Source organism: Amphiprion ocellaris, chromosome 10, assembly GCF_022539595.1.
Source record: "Amphiprion ocellaris isolate individual 3 ecotype Okinawa chromosome 10, ASM2253959v1, whole genome shotgun sequence".
NCBI lineage: Eukaryota > Metazoa > Chordata > Actinopteri > Pomacentridae > Amphiprion > Amphiprion ocellaris.
Window position 1 is genome coordinate 1,505,156 of NC_072775.1, and position 25,246 is coordinate 1,530,401.

Sequence of the window (25,246 nt, forward strand, 5' to 3'; positions counted from 1 at the left end):
TCAACTTTGACAGAAAAGTGACCGGAGTGCACATTTAGACATGAAGCCCACAGATTCAGTTGGCATCAGATTAACAGAAACAAGTGCATGTCTGAAATGGGCTTATTTGTTTAGTACTAAAACGTCAGTGGAATCTCAGTTTTGTGGGAGCTGTGGAAAGTCACAGACAACAAAAAACAGAACATTACATTAATATATTTAAAAGGATGTTCATATTCCAATTAGTATGAGTCACTACTTATTAGATGATCTTTAGCCACATTAGGTCTGTCTGAGTCACATCCAGCATGCATTAGATGATAGCCAGTGCACACCACTCTGGACACAGCAGACAAACCTATTCACACTCGCATTCAGTCCTGCAGGCAATTTAGAGTCCTGCACGACTTTGGAAACCCACAGAAACAGGACAACAACATAGAAACTATCCACAGATATCCCCCGTCAGCCCAAGTGGGGTTCACGCTCTGGTCTTTTGTTGTGGCATCAGTTCTCACCATGTTGCAGAAAACATTCTGCTAATAGTATACTTTCATGTGGATGATGCAGTGTGAAGCCTGTGTTAGTGTTGTGAGTGGAGGTAGTTTAGATGAACAGAAAAGTGTTTGACTTGTGCTAAAATTCATATCTAATATCGAGGGACTTCTTAACCGCCAACAGAGACGGTGGAATTGTTCCTCTAACAGTGGAGGAAGTGCATTAGTGGCCTCTGTAGGTTTGAGTCTCTGAAGTGTAGACTGCAGCAGCTTTTTGCTTAAATCAGTGAGGTCATGACTGAAAACTCGCTTAAGTGAGTGAGCAAGACCCACTGGCAGCGTGTGTCCTCCAACTTTAACAACTGGCAGCGATGTTCCCTTGAGCAAGGCATTTAACTCCTGACTGCGGCTGCAAAGATTTACCCCCGGCGCTGGCAGTAATGAATGCTTTCATCGGCTTATTCCTTTCACATGTTTGATCCTGTTGAGTAAATTAGTGCTGCTCGGTGTTTACAGCGCTCCAGTGGTTGTTTTGCTGGAGCGGGCAGCATCAGAATTTCAAATCTGTTTCCATGACCTAGTATATGTCCTGTCAAACTCACCATCGGTTATTTTTCTCTGCTAGGCGGGTAGAACTACCATAGAAGGAGGGTTTTTTTGAGTGAGAGGAAAAATACTACAAGAATATTCACATTTAAATGTCAACAGAGCCCACGTCCTTCGATTCACTATCATTCATCCACCCAACATCCCAGCATTGTATCTTTCCATCAATCAGTCATCCTTGAGGTTTGCCTTGTGTGCTGATAGAGCACAACAGTTCTCTACAATCCCCAGTAAAATGAAATAAAGTCCTCAAAACAGATGAAAACTTGTCATTGCTGCAGTCAAATGTACCCTGAAGACTTGACAGAGGAGGCGTGAAAATGTACAGTAGGACAGGTTTTAGCACATTGGCTGGGGATATCAGCAGCTTTGTTGAAAATTATCAGTTTCCAGTCACTTAAAACTGCATGTGGACAAAAGGCCAAAATGCACAGAAAAGCTAAGGGGTTTTTTTGTTTGTTTGTTTTTTTTTTTTTTTTAAAAAGCACCACTGCATATGTGGACACTGTCCTTAGATTAAGCAAGAAAGAATCGCTGTGAAGAGGAAGCTTTGCTGAAGAACTTCAGAGGATTCAGGACAAGGATTTTCCTCAACATCTTAAAATCTTTTTGCCCAGATAAACTAAAAGAAATGGCTTTTATGTACATCATTCTTCAGTTTAACATTGTTCACGTCCTGTTCACTTTCAGCCAACACAAAGACTGCAGTGGTGGTTGTTCGGAGCAGTTATGCTTCTCATGCTGACAGAAGAATCCAGTCCAGTAAAGAGCTGCTGTGGTTATTGTAATCTGATTTACGAGAAGCTGCAGAGGTGCACTGATTTCATCCATCTCTGTTTGTTTCAGATGCATGACATTTCTATTCATAATGATTGTGCCTACAAAGCTTTGATTGGTAATGTTGTTTATCAAGAAGGGAAACAGACATTTATCGACACAAATTCTGACCTATTTGCCTGAAAAAACAGACTTCTGAACCCTGTTTTGTGTCAGACAAGGCATGAACAGAGCACTTGAGTCATTACTTTTCTTTTTACAAAACTCTACATACATCTTTCAACAAATAGCACCAGCAGACGTGGTTCTCATCCCAATGGTTTCCTCTTTTAGCTGGCTTTAGCCTCCCACCCTGTGACTGAATAATTCACTGTCTTACAATGTGAAATTACAATACAGAGCCCGGGAATCGTAAGGTACCTGAACTGTGCTGATGGTGGGACAGCAGTAAGCCTGCTGTGCAGCACAATATGTGCAGCGAAGGTGAAACTCTGCCACGGCACAGGGGACGGCAGCTTATCACTCAGACACAGACAAGGAGATAAAGGAAAAAGTACGAGGACTGAAACTTCCAAGCTCAGTGTTGTATCTTTAAAATACATCAGCAGAGGGCTAAGACACCCACGACTGGCTCAAAGGACTTCAGATGGGCAGATAAACACAAAGCGGTATTGACAGGTTATCTGCTCAATGGAAAAGCAGATGTAAATAAAAAAGGGATGCCATTAGAGACCAGCAAAAGGGGAATTATCTTGCATGAAACTTGGGTCTCTCAGTTCCTTGCAGACAGTTAATTCATGTATGAATAGAGGTGAAGTATTGTTTTATTGTCAGCTTTGAATCCCAATCATATTAATAGATACAAGCTGTGTCCCAAAAAGTAATATTTCATTATTCTTTAGAAAAAATACATGGTGAACTGAGCAGCCGTTTTTGACTGTGCTAGAAGTGCTTTAGAATCCCACAGTGCATGTACACTCACTGAACACTTCATTAGCAACACCTGTGTACCTGATTATTCAGACATTTATCCGACAAGCTCGAAATTCTGCATGAAATCCAGCATGCAAATGGGGAATAGAAATCTGATCTCAGTGACCTCGACCTTGACAGGATTTTTGTTGCCAGACGGGTTCAATTCAATTCAATTCAATTTTATTTATATAGCGCCAATTACAGTCAAATTGTCTCGAGACGCTTTACAGAACCCATATGCCTGACCCCCAGAGCAAGCCAAAAGGCGACAGTGGCAAGGAAAACACCCTTTTAACAGGGAAAAAAACCTCGAGCAGAACCCGGCTCTAATGTGGGGGGACCCATCTGCTGCTGGCCGGGCGGGTTGAGAGGGACAGAAGAGGTAGAGAGGTAGAGATAGAGGGGTAGAGGTAGAGATAGAGGGATACAGATAGAGGGGTAGAGATAGAGAGGTGGGGGGGTGGGACACAAGGACCATAAAACACAGCCACACATCTGAAGCATCCAGCATCCAGCTCTGGGACCAGGGACACTCGGAGAAAGGACACAGAAAGAAACAGAGTGAATGTAATGCAATAATGGTATATATAGTAAATACATAGGTAGTTAGAGAAGGGCTCAGTGCATCCAGAGAGGTTCCCCAGCAGCCTAGGCCTGTAGCAGCTATCGGGTTGGTTTGAGCCAAAAAAGTACGTCACTAGAGTTTACTCAGGATGTAAGAAAAACAAATCCTCCATTTCTGTGGACATAAATACAGCGGTGCTGAGTGGGAAAGCAACTCAGACTCACATTGTGTTCCGTCTTGAGGGCTGCAGCAACAGAAAACCATATCAGGCACTTCTGTCAGCCAACAGCAGAAATATGAGGCCAAAGTGGGCACCGGCTCACCAAAACTGGACAGACAGTTGATGATAGAAAAACAGATGAATCTCCGTCTGTGTTGAGGCCACAGATGAAATAACATGACATAGACATGACTGATTTCATGATTCATGATTTGGCCTTTCCATTTAGTAGATGTAAAACCTGTTGAACACCTTTGGGATGTAGCAGAATGGAAGATTTTCAGCATGACTGTGCTGCTGATCAATCTGCAGAAATGATTTGATTCAATCAAACATAATCTCAAAAGACAGTTTCTAACTTTTCATCAAGAACTGAGGCTGTTTGAGAGCAAAGGGACACGTAACTTTACTGCAACTCAATGCAAAACCAAATGGCAAGGTGGCAAATAACACAGTATTGGTATCGTACAGTGACTTTTTAGTAATTTTACTTTACATAAACATGCACAGAAATCCTATTTGTTGATCAGATTAAGACATATTGACTTGGTCTGGTCAAACTATGTGTCTGGTATGGTGAGATTTTTAAAAAATAATGATGATATTTCAGTTTGTTTGATATTTAACGTCACAGTCTAGAAGTAAAAAACAAAAAAGTCCATAATAATATCTTCATTTTTTATTGCTTTGAGTTGATTTCACACAGATGCAATCGTTGGCAATACTGTGCTCATTATCGATGTTGCATACATACTCCAAAATCTGGAAGACAGATGGATAGATAGATAGATAGATAGATAGATAGATAGATAGACAGACAGACAGACAGATAGATAGATAGATAGACAGACAGACAGACAGACAGACAGACAGACAGACAGACAGACAGACAGACAGACAGACAGATAGATAGATAGATAGATAGATAGATGCACCATCATTTAAAGACAGAGATGGAAGTCAGAAAGCTTGTCAGTATTCAAGTCACAGCCTCAGCCTTCCTTCACATGTCCACAGTGTATTCCCCTCCAATTAGCATCATAATTAGCAACATTGGATGCTAATCCATGTCTAATTGGTTTTGATAGATCTCTAGAAACCAAAAGAAATGGTAGTGCAGCCTCTGCCCTTGGACTGCAGCAGAAGGGCAGTTAGTTATCCTGTTTTCTTACTGGCTGTTTATCGTTGCAACAAATCCTTTCAAATACAGTCCACACTTTAAATTTACAGTAAACTCCCAAAGGTCACAGTTGATTAAACATTTCTTTATCTTATTCCATTTGAACCCTTTCAGCTTAAGAACACAGAGCTTTGTGGAAAGCACAGAAAGCTGCTGAAATCAACATATGTACTGCTGGTTTTTTTCTTCATTTGGAGCAATTCTATTTTCTCTGCACGACAGAACTTTCCTTTGTAACTGTGAAAATCCTCTGTTCTCCCACTCACAGCAGGAATCCACACAAAGATTTCCACTGCAAGGCTTTCCCCCTGTCTCGCAGTGGTGCTGCAGGTCATGTTACATCCAGGCTTTTTGACTGTGACAATTATGTGTGCCCCTGAAGGCTGGGGAAAAGTCTTTTTCAGCAGAAGGTGATACAGTTTGTGGCATTGGAAACGGTTGAATCCTCCGAACCTCCTTGACAGCAAAGTGAGATTGTTTCTTCCTTGGTTCATATCTTGGAACAAAGGATGTTATAACTGGAATAGACCGATATGAAAGTCTCAGGCGCTTTGACTTCAAAGATAGTTAGACCCTTTTATATGATTTCCACCTGAAAAACATCCCAGAATTCAGTCAGTAACAGCTCCATAACTGATACACAACAGGTTCTATGGATGAGAGATGCTTGGAACAGTATAGAAATACAATAAGTTTTCTTGTCTCCAATATCAGGCCAGAGCAAGGTGTGAAAAACAGTTAGCTTCTGCTTAATCCAAACTGGAGATTAGCAAGTTTGGAAAAGCATCATACCAATGAGTCACTAACACTGATGTAACTGAACATGCTCTTGAAATTTTCACATGCAACTCTACCAAATTTGATTGAAAAGGAATGAAGCAGAACAATGCTATATCTTTCTTTTTATCAGAGTAGTACTAGATGTCCTTGTTAATGAATGTGCCGTGCTTAGCTAAAATGATAAAATGGCATTTTAACAAGAGATATGGTCTGGTCCTGGTGGAAAGGGTTCAGCGTGTCCAAGGACTTGCTGCAAACATAAACTTATTAAATATTTAAAACCGAAACATTACATTTTGCTTTGGAAAGTGGTGAAGCTCCAAACCTATTCCTTATTTATGACTTGTTTTCATGCACTTACAAGCATGGCGACACGTTTTTGACATGATGCACATTTATGCCGATGGTTTCATGCTGTGCCACCAATCCACAGGTGGTAATGAGGCAGTACATGTAGCAGTTCACCTGTAAAAACAAAAATGCAGAATGAGCCCGCTGGCCAGTAATCATGATGATGATGTACATGAGGCCGAATCTTATGCTCTGGTTAAAGAAAGGAAATGTTTGGTAGACAAATGTAGAATGAAAAGAAACACTATTAGTTCATGAGAAAACTCAAAAGGCCGCCTTAAGGTTAATGACAGACTGTGGTTATGGCAATCAAACCATGGTAAAGGGTTGTTGGGGCACAGTGCGTCCTGTCACAGCTGTGAGAATTGTCCAAAATGAGCAGATCATTGAGCTGAACTGCCACAGAAACCTGAAACAACAAGGCTAAACCGATCCTCGTGGTCTGGAGTTCCAAAATGTAACCTCACTGATTTTTAATGTTGTCCTTTCTCCTGTTAAATGAATAATCCATGGAAATTAAGCACACATGGCTTCTTCTCTTATTAGAGCTCATTATATCCTTCAACCTTCAAATGAGATTATATGTACATTTAAGGCAGGCTCTGGACTGTCAAATTCATTCCTGTAACTGCAGGACTACAGCACTTCTGTGCATTCACTATGAGCACATGCATAATAAGCTCAGACAGAAGAGCTGCCATTAAAGGCAAAAAAATAGAAAAACCTGTTCAAAGTTGTATTGTCTTTGGTAATTAATGTGAACAGTTCCACAGACAGGAAGCTATGTCTTAATATTTCATGTAGTTGTAATTAATTTATACGTTCCGATTGAAACTATTACATACTATGAGGACGTTTATGTCATAGCTGTAGCTCTATTAGCTGTTTTTGTATCATTACAAGAGAAAATCAAGTATTTTAATTGAAGGCGATGTATAATTTATACCACAGACATTGGTTTTCTGAGCCTTGAGGTAGAATTAATAGAATATACAGCATAATGGCTCCAAGAATGAGCAAATTATCATCCATTCTGGTATCAAATTGTGAATCTAATTTTGTGCGTTAACACAGAGAGGGAAGTAAACAACCTGATCGTTTCAAAATTAATTTCCTTCAGCACGAGGAGATTTATCTCGTATATTACACATCTACATTAACTTGGTTTAAATTAGCTCCCCAGCTTAAATTAATGTATTCACACTCTGTTTTTATAATAATTTTATTCTACATCAATCTCTCTGATAAAAGGGAGAGCAGGATGAAGTAAAAGAAAGGCTTCCCGAGCCGTCGCTGATGAAACATTTATGGCGTGCATGCTGTTTATGCTTTGCCTGCTTAGAGATGAGGCAGGAGCAGCTGGCAGGTGAGGTAATCTGCACTGAAGGTAAAGCAAAGAAATCCTGCAGTAGATCCAGTCAACACGGATGGAAAACACAGAAGAAGACAAACAACAGGCCTGCCATGTGGTACGTTTGCAGCAGCCTGCAGTCATCCAGCTTCTTTGAGATTTGAAGCTTTTGTTGGCTGCCGTTGTTGTCAAGTCGTCTTTTCTCCTTGAAATATGCTAATATCTACAACAACAAATCTGAAACACTACATTTAGTTGAATGCACAAGAGTGAGGATTCAGTAAATTGGTGCAGGAATGTATTTCAGAAACAAACCTAATGATTGAACGCCTTTTTATATGCTATAATACTGTTTTGGTGGCAGAATGTAGAGTTCTGTTTGAATGTACAATGCTTCCTGTCATTTGCAGCATAGCCTAACTTTTAGGAAACAGCTAAAGGACATTTAGTAGATTACCTTAAAAAACAAATCATGCTGCATTGCTCCCCACCCCAACAACTCCTGCTATCCCCCTTCATCCTCACTCTCACCCCGACCAGTCGAGGCAGATGACCACCTTCCTGGAGCCTGGTTCTATCAGAGGTTTGGTTTTCTCCTACCCATTAACGGAGGGTGTTTTTGTTCCTTCACAGTCACCAACTGCTTCCTCATTGGGAAACCAAAGGGAACTTTGGATTGTTGGGTTCTCTGTCTTCACTTCACTATGTTAAGTTCTATGGGTGGATATAAATTGTGAATTGGTGCTATATGAATAAAACTGAATTGAATCGAATTGAAAACTAGAATAAATCAAGTTTCTATAAATAATAATTATTTACCAGTCAGTGGTTATGCAGAGATGCTGTGTGTATATACTAGTAAACTTGGACTTTCAATTGACCAGTGAACCTACCTTCCAACCCTTATTTATAGTCATGAGCTCTGGGGAAGGATTGAAAGAATGCACAAAGAAACCTAGATGAGTTTCCTCCATAGGGCGGTGGGGCTCAACCTTGGAGACAGGGTGAGGAACTCAGACATCCAACAGAGATTGGAGTAAAGTCATTGCTATTTTACATAGAAAGGAGTCAGCTGAGGTGGTTTAGGCATCTGACAAGGATGCCTCCAGGGCGCGTTCCTTTGGAGCTGCAGATGTTAGGGGGCTCCGAGGTAGACCCAGAACTTGTGAAGGGGTTACATATCTCATCTGACCTGGGAATGCCTTGGAATTCCTCCAGGAGGAGCTGGAAACACTGCTGGGCTGAGGACTGTTTAGAATACCCTACCCTGAAATAAAATTAATTTATGGACTTGTTTTGCAGAGAAATTTACTCTACACTTACCTACTGACAGGCAAAGATAGGTATCAGTCCACAGCTTGCTCAGTGAGTCTACAGTCTGTCATGTTACAGTCTTTTGTGTAAGTCGAGCTGTTCACTCCAAAGATTTGGATCCCTGATTTCAGCCTTTGGGGCAAAAGTTAAGTTCCTCCCTCCAGGCATGATGAGCATCCTGATAAAACTGCAGTAAAACTGGAGAGAAATGCTACCTTAAGAGCAAACTTTCCATAACCCACAAGTTTCAGAGGTCCCAGAAATACTAATATGAAGCCAACACCTCTGTGTGCTTTTTGGCTTTTGTCAACATGAAAGCAATCTCTGAATGAACACTGTAAACCCAAATAAGTTACAGGAACTCAAAAAAATTGAGGCAATCGATTGCATCAATTTTTTTAATTAAAAGTTGAAAGTTCTCAGAACTTAAAAGTTTGGATTACAGTTGCTTTTACCATTTGATTACAGTTAAAGTGTTCATTAAGTCAACTCAAATGTTCTCATTTAATATGACTTTAAGTTCTCAGTTATATTGACTCAAACATTTTGTATTAATAAGACTTAAAGTTTTCAAGTTCAACTTAAACAAAATAAGTACACAACCACACAATTTTACATTAATGGTGCAGCTATTTTCGATCTCTCAGTGAACAAACATTGATGTCATAATCTTCTGATGGTGTGTTCAGTTTTGGTTTGCCTGATCCTGCTTTGGATACAACTGATCCATTTCCCAGAAAGTGTTTCAGAGCTGCATTCATTGCACCTTAGAAACCTTCACTTTCACCATGATTTGACACCGAAGCCCCACCTTGATTAGAAGAACATTTTGACTTCTGAAACTTTCAGTTAGCTCTGATGCTGCATTTCCTACTATCACAGTGTTACTTAGGAAGCAAAGTTCTGCTGGAAACTTGAGGCTTATTTCTAACAGTGGAAGGATTGCTGCAGGTTGATTTACATGATCAAACCTCTGATGAGTCAGTTAAATCCATCCAGTTTATTCAGCCTCAAATAACCAGCGGCCTTCTGTTTAACCTTTTCTTATTTAGCTGAGTTTTTTTTTCCTTCAAACTATTGATATTTAAAATGACGTCTGTGAGATTTCAGATTGATATATGAAGCATTATTCTTTTATTTTCTTTTAAATTTCACCATGTATTTTTACATACAGGCTATGAGGCTATATTTGAATGACAATCTCAGGAACTAATAAAGATAAAAGCCTGAAACGCTCCCTGTTGTTTCTCATCATGACGTTGATCCACACAAGTAGATCAAAAACTCTCTGATAATGGGTGAGGTGAAATATGAAATAAAACATTGAAAATTTCTATCCTTAAACACACATTAGAAAAGAAATTGATAATGCAGATGTCAGTGATTTTTTTCTCAACCATATGGAGTTTCATGTCCCAATAATTAATATTAAAAAAAAAACATATAAAATACCGTTTATTATGGAATACATGGTAACAAAATTGGAAAAGTTTCATGTCTGATTCAGTGGGTATGACAAATTGTACCAGAGCATTTTCCAGATTTTTCGAGGCTAATCCAAGTTGAACAGAGTTCTTGAATTTCAGAGTGGTTTCCTGAATATAACTAAGAAAAACAACGTTGTTTTCAGTCACTTTGGACATCATGCATTCAACTAACTGCATTGCCCTACTACTCATTAGAAGAGATGCTTGAAGGTAACCTCTTAAGCAGTTCTACTATAAATATACATGTTCTCACACTTTAACTTCCTGCACAGAGTCCAGCTTGTGACTTTGGTCTTGCAGTCCAAGTTTATTCCCAACTGAACACAAAGCAACGGAATCTGTTTTGATATCATGCAGTTTTTGAGAGTAAATTTAGCACCAAAGTCTTGCTTACATAAGTACATCAGATTAAATAAATGTCAAGGCATGAAATTTTACTACTATCCCAGCAGATCTATGCATTTTTTTATGTTATGCTGGTGTCATTCTAATGACTTAATGCAAAGAGATAATTACCAATGAAATAACACCAAACTACTGCTCCAAACTAGAGTTTCTGTCTACAAAGTGGGGTCTGAAATTAACAAGTATGCCTATATTAGAAGTATATATATATCTCACTGTTTCCTCTACATTCATTCCGCGGCTGCTGAATCCCAGCCGTCGGGGGGGTCGCGAAGCAGCCTTGAAAGTGACGTCACATCCAGCATCCAGGCAGCAGGTCAGAGAGTCAGAGGAGTGACGTCTTGGAAAGTAGGGCAGCGGCTTACCGGAGAAAAGTTATTAGCTTAAGATAACTCAGAGTCTACAAGTTAAACAGACATTCTCTAAATATTGATGTCCAGCTAACGCTACGTAGCATATCGGTAGCTTCAGTTCATTGGACCCGGTGCCAACTCAGTGTCGCTAAGGTGAGTAAACTACTGATAGCATTAAGCTAATATCTACACACCATGCATGAAGAACAGCTGACTGCGTTTTCAGATGAGCTTGTTCAAGTATTTTTATTTTTAATTTTAACATTCAGCCTTTAAAAAGCCATTTTCAACTGGCCATTCAATAAATAGGTTGTACAAGGAAAATCTGCAGTCGAGTCATTTGTTTACGTTGCCACATGTATATATAAGCTGTATTTGGAGAACTGCTTTGCAGCTCAAGAACTGTGCTCTAACTGGATTCTGGCTGTATTTTTGTTTTCATGGAACACTCTGATGCCTACTCAATCTGTTATTAGAGTTAGATGGAAATGCGTTTTTTATCTTTTTATGTGACCAGAAATTTCATACAGCATTCTATGTGTTTAATATTATGGTGGCATGGTTCAGAAAATATCACGAGTTGACTTCACCTATCATCAGAGATTATTCAATCTACTAATCAAATATTGCAGTTTCTGAATCAGTGCATTGAAAAACAACAATTAAAATGTTAGGCTTTTATCTTCAATAGCTTCTAAGATATTGTCATTCAAACATCAAAAAAATTCTCAGTTTTTTATTATCATGAAAATATTTGATACAATAAATTAAAATCAAATATCTCACTAAAAATTCATGTTTATGCTTCAGGAATTTCAGGCAAACCTGAGATGGTGGAGCAGAAATTATTCTAAAAGTTTGATGATTTGAGATGGGTCAGAGTTAAACCGTTTGAGGAGATGCTGCTGTTGTTTCCACAAGAAAGGCTAAATTATAACCCAGGCAAAACACAATAAGATATTCAGTATTACATGCCCTCCTATTGTAAAGATGGATAGAAAACTGGGAATTGTAAAATGAAAATAATATGCTTTAAAAAGTGCTTAAAACTATGAAACAATCAGTGCATTGGAATTGTGGGTTCAAGCCACAGTAGAACCTACATGATGTTATTAAAGTGAACATCTTGATTCGAGAGAAAATCTTTAGCAACGCTAGCAGCATGGGCTCTGAGCACATATAACTCATTCTCTTCTTTCAGCAACCACAGAAGCCACTATCAGGTTACCTCATGAGTTATAGATTACAGGCAGCATGGCGAGAACACAACTCCACGACAAAGACAACACGGCAAAATGAGGATTTGATGAGGCAGGTTGTCTGGGAAGCTAATGGTCAAAGAATATATGGTACAAAGTGGAAAAGATCAAAGAAATGCAGGGAAATGAGGAGATGAAAACCAGAAACAGGCCGAATGGGCAAAGTAAACAATACTGAGGCAGAAATCTTGACATTTGGGAGAGAGAGATTAGGACAGACAGTGAGACGGATTATTTTATGTACTTTTCTCTTCTGTTTTGAAGCAGACACAGAGAACATGTTGACACTGGCTGCCAAGTTGACATCTGCTGGAATTTATTATATGACTGAATCAGTGTCTGATCTAAAAAATTTTTGCTGAAACATATCTTCTAAAATCCCATCTTTAAATGGTAAAAATACAAAGAAATGTATTATTATCCATGTCATTAAAAAGGCATGAGAAATTCGACAGTACGCCATAGATTCTGTTCAGCATTCTAATCACTTGTGGTGAATTCCTGATCACGATGTCACTGAGCAAAGCCACTGTCGACCATCTGCTAAAACTGCGCTTCAAAGCCTGTTTTCCCCCCATATATACTTGTTTTTGTTAGTCGGTTGCAAAAATGGAATACACTTGGTACAAAAACAACACATAAATGGAGTACACACTGCCATCTGTTAAATTTGGAAAGCAATTACAGAGATCTTTCATCCTGTGCAAATTGGCAATTAGCATTGTGCAAAAAATTAATGGGCTAAAGATAAATTGACAACATTGTCTTTAATCAGAGCTTAGTCTGATTTGACAAACGGTCAGGAAACTCCACTCTGAAAGGCAATTCTTTTTGTTGGTTGTTTATTTAAAGCAACATTGCTGACTTGCTACAATTAGTGTCTTGAAATTAGCCCTCTATGAATAATAAAATTTTTTAAAGGTTGCCAAAAATGGAGCCCCTGTAAATTAGCATGTCCAGGGCTTGTTTTTGTATGTTCTTCTCACTTTTTTGTACTTTACAAGGTTTAAAAAGAGAAACCACTTCTGATTCCATCTTCTCTCTTTCAGGAAGTGCAGACCTTTGATGAGCTTCTGACCCACCTATCAGCTGCTGACTTTCTGCTTTCAACATGAAGAACGAGGACTTCAGTCTTTCCACAGATGGCATTGAAGAAAACATTTGCTTCGGACTTCAGTACCAGGAATATGTGGAGTGGTTGTAGCTACTTGCATGTTGATTTGGTCCTCAGCTGTTGGGACAATGTTGGGAGGAAGAAAACTACCACATAGTAAGGAAAATCTACCATCCACACAAAGTTAAAGCAGTCAACCAGATTATGGAGTTCTTTGTAACTTTTCTTGGGAAACTATACAGAATGATTGTTTGGACCACACCGTGTGGACACTCCAGGCTCCCCAGCGCTGTGAACAGGACTGTAAGGGTTTGACTGTGTTTGTGGGTGTGTATACCAGTGGTGGTATGACACAGCGGAGGTGAGAGGACAAGACCTTTCCAGACCATTCTTTCTTTACAATGAGAGTTCCAGCCGGCGTGGCTGCAGTTTCCTGTCTTTGTCCTCTGGTAGTCCTCCTATGTGTCGTCTCCCAGAGTTGTTATGGGACCCAGGTCAATCTGAGCCCTCACACTAACCCCGCCCCCAGCCTGCACCCAGACCCGAGGCTCAAGTCACCGTCCGAACCGACCCCGCTCCCAAGCACCAGTCCTGACAAACTCATGTCTGCACTGAAGCCAAGCCAGCTCCTCCAGACCAAGTCTCAGGTCAAACCTGGGCTTGACAACGTTCCAGACAACCATGGGCCCAACAAGAATTCTTCATCGGCTATCTCCCAGCCCGCATCAAGCTCAAACACTAGACTCAAGCCACAGCATGCACCCAAACAGAGTTCTAATCCAAGGCAAGGGTTGGCATTCAAAGCAAATTCTTATCAGGTGGCAACAAATAACATGAACAGTCCAAAGCAATCTGCAAAAAGCAACCCAAAGCCAAGGCCTGGGTCACTGCAGCAGCCAAAGTCCAAGGCTGTGATCGGACCTGAGGGTGACACTGATTCTGCTCCCAAACCTAAATTATCTTCACCATCCAGTAATAATCAAAGGTCTAACTCAACTGGTACTATGAACCCCAGGACCCACAACAGCCCAGCTTCACTATCCAGTCCTAAATCCCCATCCAAAACCCAGTCTTCTCCACAAACAAACACAAATGCCAAATCTAACTCGAAGATCTACAACCCGAACTCCAGACCACCAATTACAACACAGAGGAACCAGACCAAGCTGCTGGACACAGACAAGGATTCCCACCATTGGCCTAAGAGAAGCTGGATCTGGAACCAGTTCTTTGTTCTGGAGGAACACATTGGACCTGAACCTCAGTACATTGGAAAGGTAAGAACGAAAGATTGTTTTCCTTCCCATTCAGTTAATAGTGCTAAGATATCTACTTCCTGAACATGTGTTGAGCACAGAATATTTAATGCAATTTTAATTTATATTACTTCATAAGTTTGAGAGAAAAAATGCAGAATATTGTTCCTTGTGCTGCTGTCATTTTCTCTGTAAGTGCTGAAGATGCTTCAACATCCTTTAAATCAGTATTTAGAACCCTTCAGTTAAGATGATGTGCATTTTAATGCTCATGTGTAGATTTCTTCTCAGAACACAACCTTTTTTGAATTACTTTAATTGCAAAAGTGTCTTTGAAAGGGAAACCACATGCAATGCCTGCTGTCATTGCACATTTTCAGAATCAGAAATTCACATTCCATCATTCACATACAAACCTGTTAAAATCAGGCTTGCTGGCAAAATACTGTAGAATCTGCACATTTTGTTGTTTCTGGTGAAACATTTGTTTAATTGCTGTTGTGCTGCGTTGCTGTGTGTGTCTGTATCAAATTTGGTAATTGTTCTGAGAGCAGCTGTTAAAGCGAGAAGACAGTTTACTTGATCTTTGTTCAAAAACGAGGTTGGAAACCTGAAGACAGCCAGAGAAGGCAAACAACAGGAAAACAGGAAAACTGGAGCAGGCAGTCAAACAAAACAAATAGGTAGAGATTAGCGCTGGGATAATCTAGCAAATGAGTGAGGCTGGGGGATTGGGGGCAGGTGCAGGCAGATCGTGGTGAATTGAATAAGAAAATGGTAAATATAGTGGAAAGCCTGCTAGTATGCTCAGCACATACTTTCCTTTCTAGTGGAGGTCTGAATTTTTCTACATATTTATTTAAAATGTCTGAAAAAGAAAGATTCTGGACAGTGCTGCGGTGGTTAGCACTGTTGCCTCACAGTGAGACGGTTCTGGTTTAAACCTCCTGGTCTGCTGGGGCCTTTCTGAGTGCAGTTTGCATGTTCTTCCTGAGCAGCATGCATATTAGATTAACTGATGCTTCTAAATTGCCTGTAGGTGTGAGCATGAGAGGTTGTCTTCCTCTCTGTATTAGCTCTGTGACAGACTGCTGACCCTGATGACCAGAATGGACCTCACCTCACCTCTTGTCAGCTTTGATTTTGCTATTATTTGTCTGTTTACTGCACCATAAGGAGAAAATAAGCTCTCAAAAGCCGATGCCTTTTTTTTCTTGTGTTATTCTCAGCTTAGACGGGATAATTTGCCTTAGATTGATTTATTCTTTTGCTCATTATTTCTCCAAAGGGACGGGGAGTTAAGCAATCCCTATATAAGAAGATGATTTATTTTTGATGAAGAAAAAGTAAAGACGATTGTGAGCAGGAACGTTTTTCTCTGAGTGGATGAGAGTTTAGCAGTGCTCTTAAGCAGAGAGAAACAGCAGGGAAATAAATCATTTACATGCTGGTCAGGACTCAAAACTTGGCTCATACAGACACCTAGATTAGGGTTGGGAAGGTTTAACAGAGGAAGATAAAGAACCAAGGCTTTCCATCACCTTCAGGACACTGCTAGTTGGGGCAAAAGTAAGAACTTTGGTTTTGTCAGATTATAAGAAAATCCCTTTAGAGTTAAGACCTAACTTCAAACCAGTAGTTTCAGTAGAAGTATGATTTTCAAACAAACATTAACATATTTGCTTATTTTGTGCATGGTCCACATCACATTTGAACAGAACATTCAACAGATTTAAAAAGTACTGTGCATCTCAGCTGTAACCATTATTATTTTTGCAGTAATATTATCTGTGTATCCTGCATGTATTATTCATTAGATATAGCAGTATACTGAAACAAAGTCCCACACTTTTTGGCGTTTCTTCACACAGATCAGTGCTTCACAGTAACCGCTGGCTTCCAGCGCTGTAATTGCTGTTATTTCTGACTACTTTTTTTTTGTTAAAAAAAAAAAAAAAAAGAAAAAAGAAAAAAAAAAAGGTCAAAACACATTTTCTGTGGAGAATGCAAATAAATGCAGAGCCGCAGTTTGAAGTGGAAAACATTGAATATCCTTTCGGAGGAAAACTGTTAGAGAGCAACCTCAGAGGGACAATCAAGAAAAAAAATGCCTAAGCCTATTATCCAGTACAACCGACCAGGGGAAGTCTCTCTCTGTGTAGATCTGAGGGAAGGATTAATGTAATGAATGTAAAAAAACACAAGTGTGTGTGGTACTCAGATAGAATGGCTTATCCTTGCAATTGTCAGTGTTTTAACAGCCACTGCATTCTCTGGCAAGACACAAACCTCGACTGCAGCAAGTGTCATTACATTACCAGAATGCTAGCTTTTAGACTGCACACATTTTGTACATTCATTTCCAGATATAATGGCTATATGTTCTTGAGTGGTGGAAGGCCCTGAAAGGGGTGGTAATCCAGTTAGTGGGAATAGCTTCATACTGTGCAATCCATTTGTCATCATGTAGCTGAAAGCATTTTACTGGAGAAACACTAACATTTGTCTCCATATGCTTAAAAATTTCTGGCAATGCTTGAGTGTTTCTTTGATTCAAAGAAATGTTCTGCAGTGGGATCATTTTGCACTATAGACTTTAAATTCCAACCCTTTTGATGATAAAACACATCTTGGATTTTGGTTGAATAGATTCACTATCAGTCAGATGCAGCTTGTTCGTTGTGCACCAAGAACCGTTCAGTGTGTTGATAGACTGAGAGATGTACCACTTTCTATACACTGAAGGTGAATACATACTGTATGTACAAACAGTTCTTTCAGTGCAGAGTATGTATGTACACATGCTGCACTGAAAGCTGGTTGTTCGTCAAGTGGTGTTTATGTAATCCCTTTTTTCTTGATTAGGCTAATCCATAACCTACTATTCTGTTTTTTGAACCACTCCTTTTTGCGTTTGCTAGTGTGTTTAGGCTCTATCCTAATGAGAAATCCACTTCTGGGTCAGCTTAAACTTTTGGAACGATGGCCTCACATCGTCATCCTTTTGTCTATTTTTAATGCCTTAGTTATACCAGAAGAAAAGTTAATGCTTGTTTTAAATGCAACAATTGGAACAAATTATGGATTCTATTCCAAACAGTCCTAGAATGGGGAGGATTTGAACAACGTCCGTTTTGTAACTATCGTGGTGAAATACCGCAGTAAAAGTATGGAGCAAGATTCTCCTGCCAGTCCAGTACCCTTATCAACCCAGAGATTATATAACTTGGGTTGTTCAAGAGAAAATGCAGTAATTTAACAAAACGTCATCCAAAAATGTTTATCTTCAGGTACATATCTCATTCATTCGATGCAAGTTTTACAAAACAAACTAAATATTGTTTTTCTTCTGAATGTGGAAAATCTTAATTCTTTCCACACTGTATAAAACCATCCTATTTGTAGTCTGTGACTGCATCAAAAAAAAAAGATAAAAAGACTGGCTAGATATCATGGAATTGCATATGGATAGAATACCCATCCAGGTACACTTTGCATGTCATGTCTGTGCATTATAACCTTTTCAGTTAAGATGGTAAATGGTTACCATTAGGGTTAAGGGCAGGGGGAAGATGTCATTCATCCAGACCAAATGAAGTAAAAAAAAACATGTAAAAAGCAAAATGTGTTGCAACTCCTAATCGTACTGAGTGTGTTAATCATATGGTACTACATAAAACCAGACTGAAGTGACACAATAAGACACAGCTGGACACCTCTGAGTTTCTTTGGTGTTGGCTCATTTAAAAAATAAATATGACAGCTCAAGTGCATTCCAAGTGTGATAATGGAGTGGCATTAAAAAAAATACTGTTACAAAGGACAAACTGTTAACACTCCTTTATGGCTACAAAAACTGGTCCTTTGTCTGTACAGTTTTGTATTGAGCGCCATCACTATCAACAGACTGCTCTCTGAATACCTCCAACAGCATTAATTGAGCTCAGTTCTGCTGAAGATATGAGTTTCTTGACGGTCACATACAGTCTGACAAATCCTCTCCAGTGGAGGGAATTGAATAAAATGAACTCCAGCAAGAACATTTCCATTCAGCTCCTGTTCCTAACATGGAGCAGAACAAGTGAACAAACTGTCCTGATATACATTTTCTGATGTCACAGTCAGAGGAAGAGCTTTTGTACCTTTTCTTCCACGTTTCTTCAGAACATGAGTACGTGGCCTACTTACAGTCTTCCATTCGTACAGAACTTTTACAGAAACTTTATTTGTTTTGGCTTCCCAAGAATGTCAGTAAGAGCATGAAAAGAGTTTCACTTGTTGTGGAGAGAACTTAGGCAGAGTTTCTATTGACTCCCATTCATTCTTCAGAGCTGTTCTAGCTGAAGTCACCTAAAGTTTTATTTCTTGCTGCATCCACACTGCACCAAGCAAACATAATGAAAAACTTATAAATGCCATGAGTGTGTACAAGCCTTATTGGGGCAGGTATTGAAAAGTTAACTTTCTGCACTCTGTTGAGACATTGATTTAACTTTCAATGGGTGAACATGTCCACCAGGTTTTGCCCATTGATCTACAATCAATAACTATGTTTCCTTTAAGTTAAAAGGTTTCATGAGATGGTTTAAGAGTATTTTAATCATGGGTTGTCTGCACCTCATTGTCGTTCCAATGTCAATGACATCTTGCATAGCTGTGCACTGAATTGTTCAGAGTTTCTGCCCGCCAACAGTCCTATTTTTCTCTATTTATACCTAGTGTGGTTGAAAGCGGAATATAAAACAGCTGTTTAAACCAACAGCAGCACATAGCACATTTACATGCACTGAATTAACAGCCGGCTTTCTCAGGTAAGCTGATTTCTCTAGTGTCAGGTAAATCGGAAAATTCAGGGAGTAGAACAAACCCATGTGTCTGTCTTCTGGTTAATGTTAATTTCTTATTACTGCCTTTCAAATTCACATTTTACTAGTATGTGATATATCATAGGCTGGATACGTAAGAGCAGAGCAAATGGATGGAAAGGAAATGATAACATGGAGTTCTGTGTTTTTGTATTGAAACTTGTTGCATCCAAATTTCCACTAAAACCGAAACTACCCCAAAGTAGTCTGCTTTGACCACAGGATGTTTGTGTTTGTTAAATTCAGTTTAATAAAGTTAGTTGGAAGATTGTTGCTGTTTGTCTGGCTGTGCTCGAACCTCAGTTTACTGGAGTGCACACACAAACTCACCAAAGGTCTTCTGTAAAAACAGTTAATACAAGAAGCTATGGTTCTAAAATGTAGTCGTTTAGGGTGAAATCAGATTACTAAAATGCTGAATGTATACAGGATTTACTGTAAACAGATGTCTACAGGCACATCCTCAGAAATATGTTCTCTGATTACCTACTTAGCACCCTAAGCGGATGTAAAGCACACTGGCTGTCAGTTAGAATATCCTCATTTGTTCCTGCTGGCTGCTGTCTGTTTACTGCATGCTGTTGAATAGTTCACTCCAGTGCACGCTGTATGTTTGGAGTAGGTGTAATGCAGTTGGCAGCCTGCCATGCCACTGTTAATTTTTGTCTTGGAAAAACTAAAAGCATGCATAATAGCTGAACACATGCACACAGAGATGCATATTGGGAATGGGATTAGAGCAGGGAAGTAGTTAGAGTAAGTACAGTGTTTACAGATGACTGGGCAAGTGGCTCTGCAACATAAAACTGTCAGCCCCTTCCTGCCAGTCAAGACTGCATATAAAAACATTACTATCTTTCATATTGCCTTGCCTATTACTGCTGATTTTGTGATTTGCAAACCAAACAGCTAGACGTCTACACGGATAGCCACGACATTAACATCATTGAAACATGAAGAGAATAATAATAATAATATGGATTATGTGGTTACAATGACAAATGTCGAGGGATGAGGTATTTTAGAGGCGAGTGAACAGTCCGTTCTTATGATTGGAAAAATGGGCAACATAAAGACCTGACGGACACTGACAAGACTCAAATTGTGATGGCTAGATAACTGGATGACAGTGTTTCTAAAATGCCAGGCCTTGTAGAGTGCTCGCAGCATGCCAAGGTTAGTACCCACCAAAAGTGGTTCAACAAAGAAGAACTGGATCTTACTGAACAACTGCTGTAGCACAGATTCTTGTAAACCTTAATGCTAACGGCTACAATGAGCACATGAACATCAGAACTGGACCATGGAGCAACAAAAGAAGGTGGCTGGTCTCATGAAGTGCGTTTTCTTCTACATCATGTGGACCTGGAGGTAGGGATAGCAGCAGGAAGTGGGAAGAAGACAAGCCAGCTGAGGCATTATGATCCTCATGGGAATGTTCTACTGGCAAACCTTGGGTCCTTGCATTCATGTGGATGTGGACCTTGACAATACCACCCACTGAAACATTTTTGCAGACCATGTGTACCCCATTAGGGTAACAATATTCTCTGATGGCAGAGGCCTTTTTCAGCAGGAGAATGCTCCCTAACACTGTTCAGCAATTGTTTGAGGAACTCGACAAACGTTTAAGGTGTTGACTTGGCCTTCAAGTTTCAGATATCTCAGTCTGATCAAGCCTTTCTGGGATGTGCTGGACAAACAAATGTAATCTACGGAGACCCCAGTTTGCAACTTCCAGGATCTGAAGCTAACATCTTGGTACCTGATACCAACTTCAACATGGCAGGTGGTTTTAATGTCATGGTTGATCAGTGTGTGTTAAAACTGCATTTAATTGGGTTAAAAAAAACTTTTTTTAAAAAAGATGTCTAGGAACATATATCAGTGCTAATAAAACTACTGATCTAAACACTATTTAGACTCTGATTAAAAGGCCCTTAGGGTTTAAAAAACAAATAACAGTATTTACTCTTTGGACTGATTTCATCCGGTTTTTACTTCAGCATCCAGACATCTTTTGTCCTAAAATATCCAAGAAAAACAACACTGGATCATTTCCAGGACAAGTCTCTCAGAAGCTGGATGCACACAAGCTGTGAAAGTATGTGATTATGGAAGCACGAACTGCGATGACAGCGTCTCCGCCTCTCTTAAACCTAATCCAGCACGGTGGAAGCTTTGGAAAACATGCAAACAGAAGTGCCATTTAATATGACAGTTTTAAAATCTTTTACAGAATGTGTGTATTTAGAGAATAATATGGGAGCTCTTTAATAGCACAACTGTCCTGATCAGCCTAATAACAACCAAACTGAATGAAACAGAATGTATCAGTGCAGTCTACTTAAAAACATGGCAACTATTACCAAAAACCTTCTCACTACTAAAAGAACGTCAGTGCTAATACAAAGGAAAGAGGGAAAATTTTATTATTTTTTAAAATTTATTTATCTTGTGAATCAGATGGGGAGTAACACAAGGGACAGAACAAACCTTTTAAACCGAGTCCTAAAATGTATCTGTAGTAAAGCTTTCTAGATTAAACGGTAAAAGCCTGCCCTCAGTTTAAGAAGTGGGGATTGACCATGTCTATTTACTGGGCACTGGCTTTGTTCCAAAGCGCAGGTCTGCTAATGCTCTCCAGGTTGCTGTCTGTCATACGCCACCGACTGCACTGGTAATCTGCTGACTGAAAAGAAAAACCAGCAGTAATTTGTTCCGTGGCAATTACCCGTTTTCTGGCAAGGTACTGATAGTCTTAACACTCACATGAGTGGGTAGAGCTCTGAACTCTGCCTTTCTCTGTGTTTTACCCATAAACTGTATATAAAAGATGGATGTAACAATCCTTATTTCACTTTTTTTTTTTTTTTTTTTGGACAATTGTTTTGGTGCCTCCAGTTTGGAATTTGGCCATTCCCATTTTGCTCGCTACACAAGGTGGTCGTAGCCCTGCCATAAAAGATGTCCTAGTTTATCGTCTGTTTAACTCTGAATAGGATTACGGGGCTCACTGTGGGCTCAGTTTTTACTGCAATGTAAAATCCTGCTCTTCTATGGAAATGGCACAACGGTAGCTAGAGGTAGAGAGAACTCAAAAATGTCTACTGTGCAGTATGACACAGTTATAATGCCATAAATCACAAGTAGAAAAGATGAAAGATATAATAATTAATTAAAGGAATTTGTAGTTTTGTTTTTGCTTGTTTTTGAGGAAGAAAAAGAGGAATCAACAGGTAAAAACATTTTTCCAGTGGCCTACAGCTTTAACATATGGGACTCTATATGACCAAGAGCATGCATTTATAAAGCATAGTATTAAAACCAATTAAACTATTGTACAAACTCATGAGAGAAAGTATAAATAAAACCAATACCTGTCCAGTTCAGTAACAAATGTTATTCTCACTATTAATCTTTTTGCTCATTATTTGCTTACCTATTCACTCCAGGTGATTCCAGTCAGCCCTGTAGCCCTATAGGATTCTCTGTATTTCAAAAAAAAGTTTATTTAAAGTACGTCAACACTCAGCTATTTGGATATTCTTAACCCTTTGATGCACAATATGAGTCAAGAGATAGCCATTTACCATTGAATATGGGTCACTTTGACCCATATTGTGCATCAAAGGGTTAAAAACATGTTTTTCTACAGGACATAATAGTATTTTTTTCAGTTGATCACCTCCAAAAGGAGGCAGTCATGCTACTGCTACTTGGAATGGTAGTGACTTGTTTGCTAACTAGCACTTCATCGCAGCATATGGAGTATAAATGTGCATATGATGTAAGGGACAGGTCTTTCATTTAGGGTACCAGTACCAGTTCTGGCAGCAGACAGTGTGGGTTTAGTTAACTTAGAAATTAAAATGGAGTCAAAATCACTCCTGGCAGTAGAAGCTGATATGTAGGAAGTGATCTATGTTCACAATGTCAAGAGCTCTGATGGGGAAGAAACAGCAATGCCCTGAGTCTTTGGTAATGAAAGCAGATGGCACAAATTTGGTGTCAGGTCAGCCTCACTGCCTTTTACCACACCACACTGTGAGATTTTTGGCCATCCCAGACAAAAGATAACTATTGTGAGAGAATCGTGGAGATATCTTTGTTCTTGGCTCTAAATCGGTGGTCCTACGTCACACTGAGAGACAGATTCAAGGACGGTCGTTGTTATGGTGACCAAAGACAAGCTGCCATAAAATTCTCCAGGCAGCAGGCGACATGAAGGCTGCTCTCCGTGGTGCTGAAAGCCTGAGCGCATTCTGGGTGTCTTGTCCCGAGGACTATGGCACATTGAAGACGCTGGCTATGTATGTGCTCACCATGTTGGGTTCAACCTACACCTGCGAGGCTGCGTTCTCCAAGATGAACTCGATAAAAACACACGAGAGGAACCGACTGTCAAACCAGTCTTTGGAGGACTGTTTGCGCATAAGTCTGACAGCGGCCAAGCCTGATGTGAAAAAGTTGGTGTCAGAGGGGAAATGTAACTTCAGCCATTAAGCAGTGTGAGGAGCCCATTTCAGCCTTGTGATCTGAAATCGCTATAGCCCACTTAACGTTTATTTATTATTTGTGACCTGTTTTGTTCTGGTACCAGGTTAGTATTTATTTACCATTCTATTTTAAGTTATGCCAGTTGGTTTTTCCTCCTTTTTTTGTCCTGAGAAGTCTACTAGTTTGAAGCTTGTTGTTGAGACTTTGAAATAAAAACCAAATGTTAAGTAAGGGCATGAGGAAAAGTTATGTTAAAAAAAAGAACTGTGTGAAACAATAAATGTTAAACAGTGCAGCGAGTCTGTCCTCATTTGGGCATGTAGCCTAAATAGAGTCATAAATGGTGGGGATTACTGATAGTTAAGAGTCTCAGTTATTGTTGTTTTCAGTTGCCTTAATAGTGTGGACCACATGATATTTTCTCTTTGATCCTCACAATTTTGGAATCCAGTCGCGGGCCGGATTGGATGGTTCGGCGGGCCGGATTCGGCCCATGGGCCGCCAGTTGATGATCACTGGTGTGGTGAGACAGCGAGTGGCCATTGGTTGGCCTGTACAGTGGCCAGTTGGGATGCTTGGATGCAGTGAGGCTGAGCTAATCTGCCCTGACAGTGACATTGCGTGACATTGACACTGTGCTCTTGATGAAGGTGAGGACTTGAGCTGGGTGTGACGCCCCCGGGGGAGTTTAAGTCTGTTTGTGTGTCTCTGCATTTGTGTGTGTATGAGAGAGAGTTATGTTATATGGCTGGCCCGCTAAAGGTGGAAATAGATTTGCTTAAAGTGCAAAAAATAAAGCACACACGAAGACAGACTGGGACGTACATATACTCTGAGCTACACAGGTGCACTGAGTCATTGTTTTGTAGGATGCCGTGACAGCTGAGCTACGGTTTTTCTCACTCAGATGACGCCTCGCTTTGTATTGATTGCTCTGAGCATAACAACAGGGAGGTTTGAAGCGCAGGCCTGGCACCCACTTTGAAAATATGTGGAGACACACACACACACACACACACACACACACACACACACACACACACACACACACACACACACACACACACACACACACACACACACACACACACACACACACACAGGCACCCAGAAACTCATATAGTGTGCACTGACGTTGACTGATGGAGAGAGCCATTCTGCTCAAGGGGAGGAGGCAGTAGAAAGGCACAGGTGAAGTAAGGCGAGTAAAAAGCAGTATAGAAGGAGATAGCGGAGCAAAAAGGAAAGCTGAGGCTAAAATAGGAAGTACAAATGAGAACCGCAGCAAGTGTGGGAGCCAGTTGGAGGGAAGAGGATGAAATTACATCCACACTAAGGTGAAATATGAATGTTCACACGTGGTCTTTCCAGCCCTTTTTTTCAACAACAGGAAAGGCGTCGGCTGTCTTCTT

General features: G+C 39.9%; 1 protein-coding gene across 3 annotated transcripts in view; it reads left to right on the forward strand.

Annotated features, from left to right (window-relative positions):
* LOC111582448 (cadherin-18-like) overlaps window positions 1–25,246 on the forward strand; it is a 208,900-nt gene that overhangs the window by 11,832 nt on the left and 171,822 nt on the right. For all 3 annotated transcript variants that reach the window (XR_008603032.1, XR_008603033.1, XM_023291120.3), the window contains exon 2: window positions 13,149–14,490. Coding sequence is in view for 1 of the 3 variants with exons in the window: in XM_023291120.3 (XP_023146888.1) it covers window positions 13,615–14,490 (876 nt within the window). In the remaining 2 variants the exon portion in view is untranslated. The remainder of the gene's footprint in view (window positions 1–13,148; window positions 14,491–25,246) is intronic.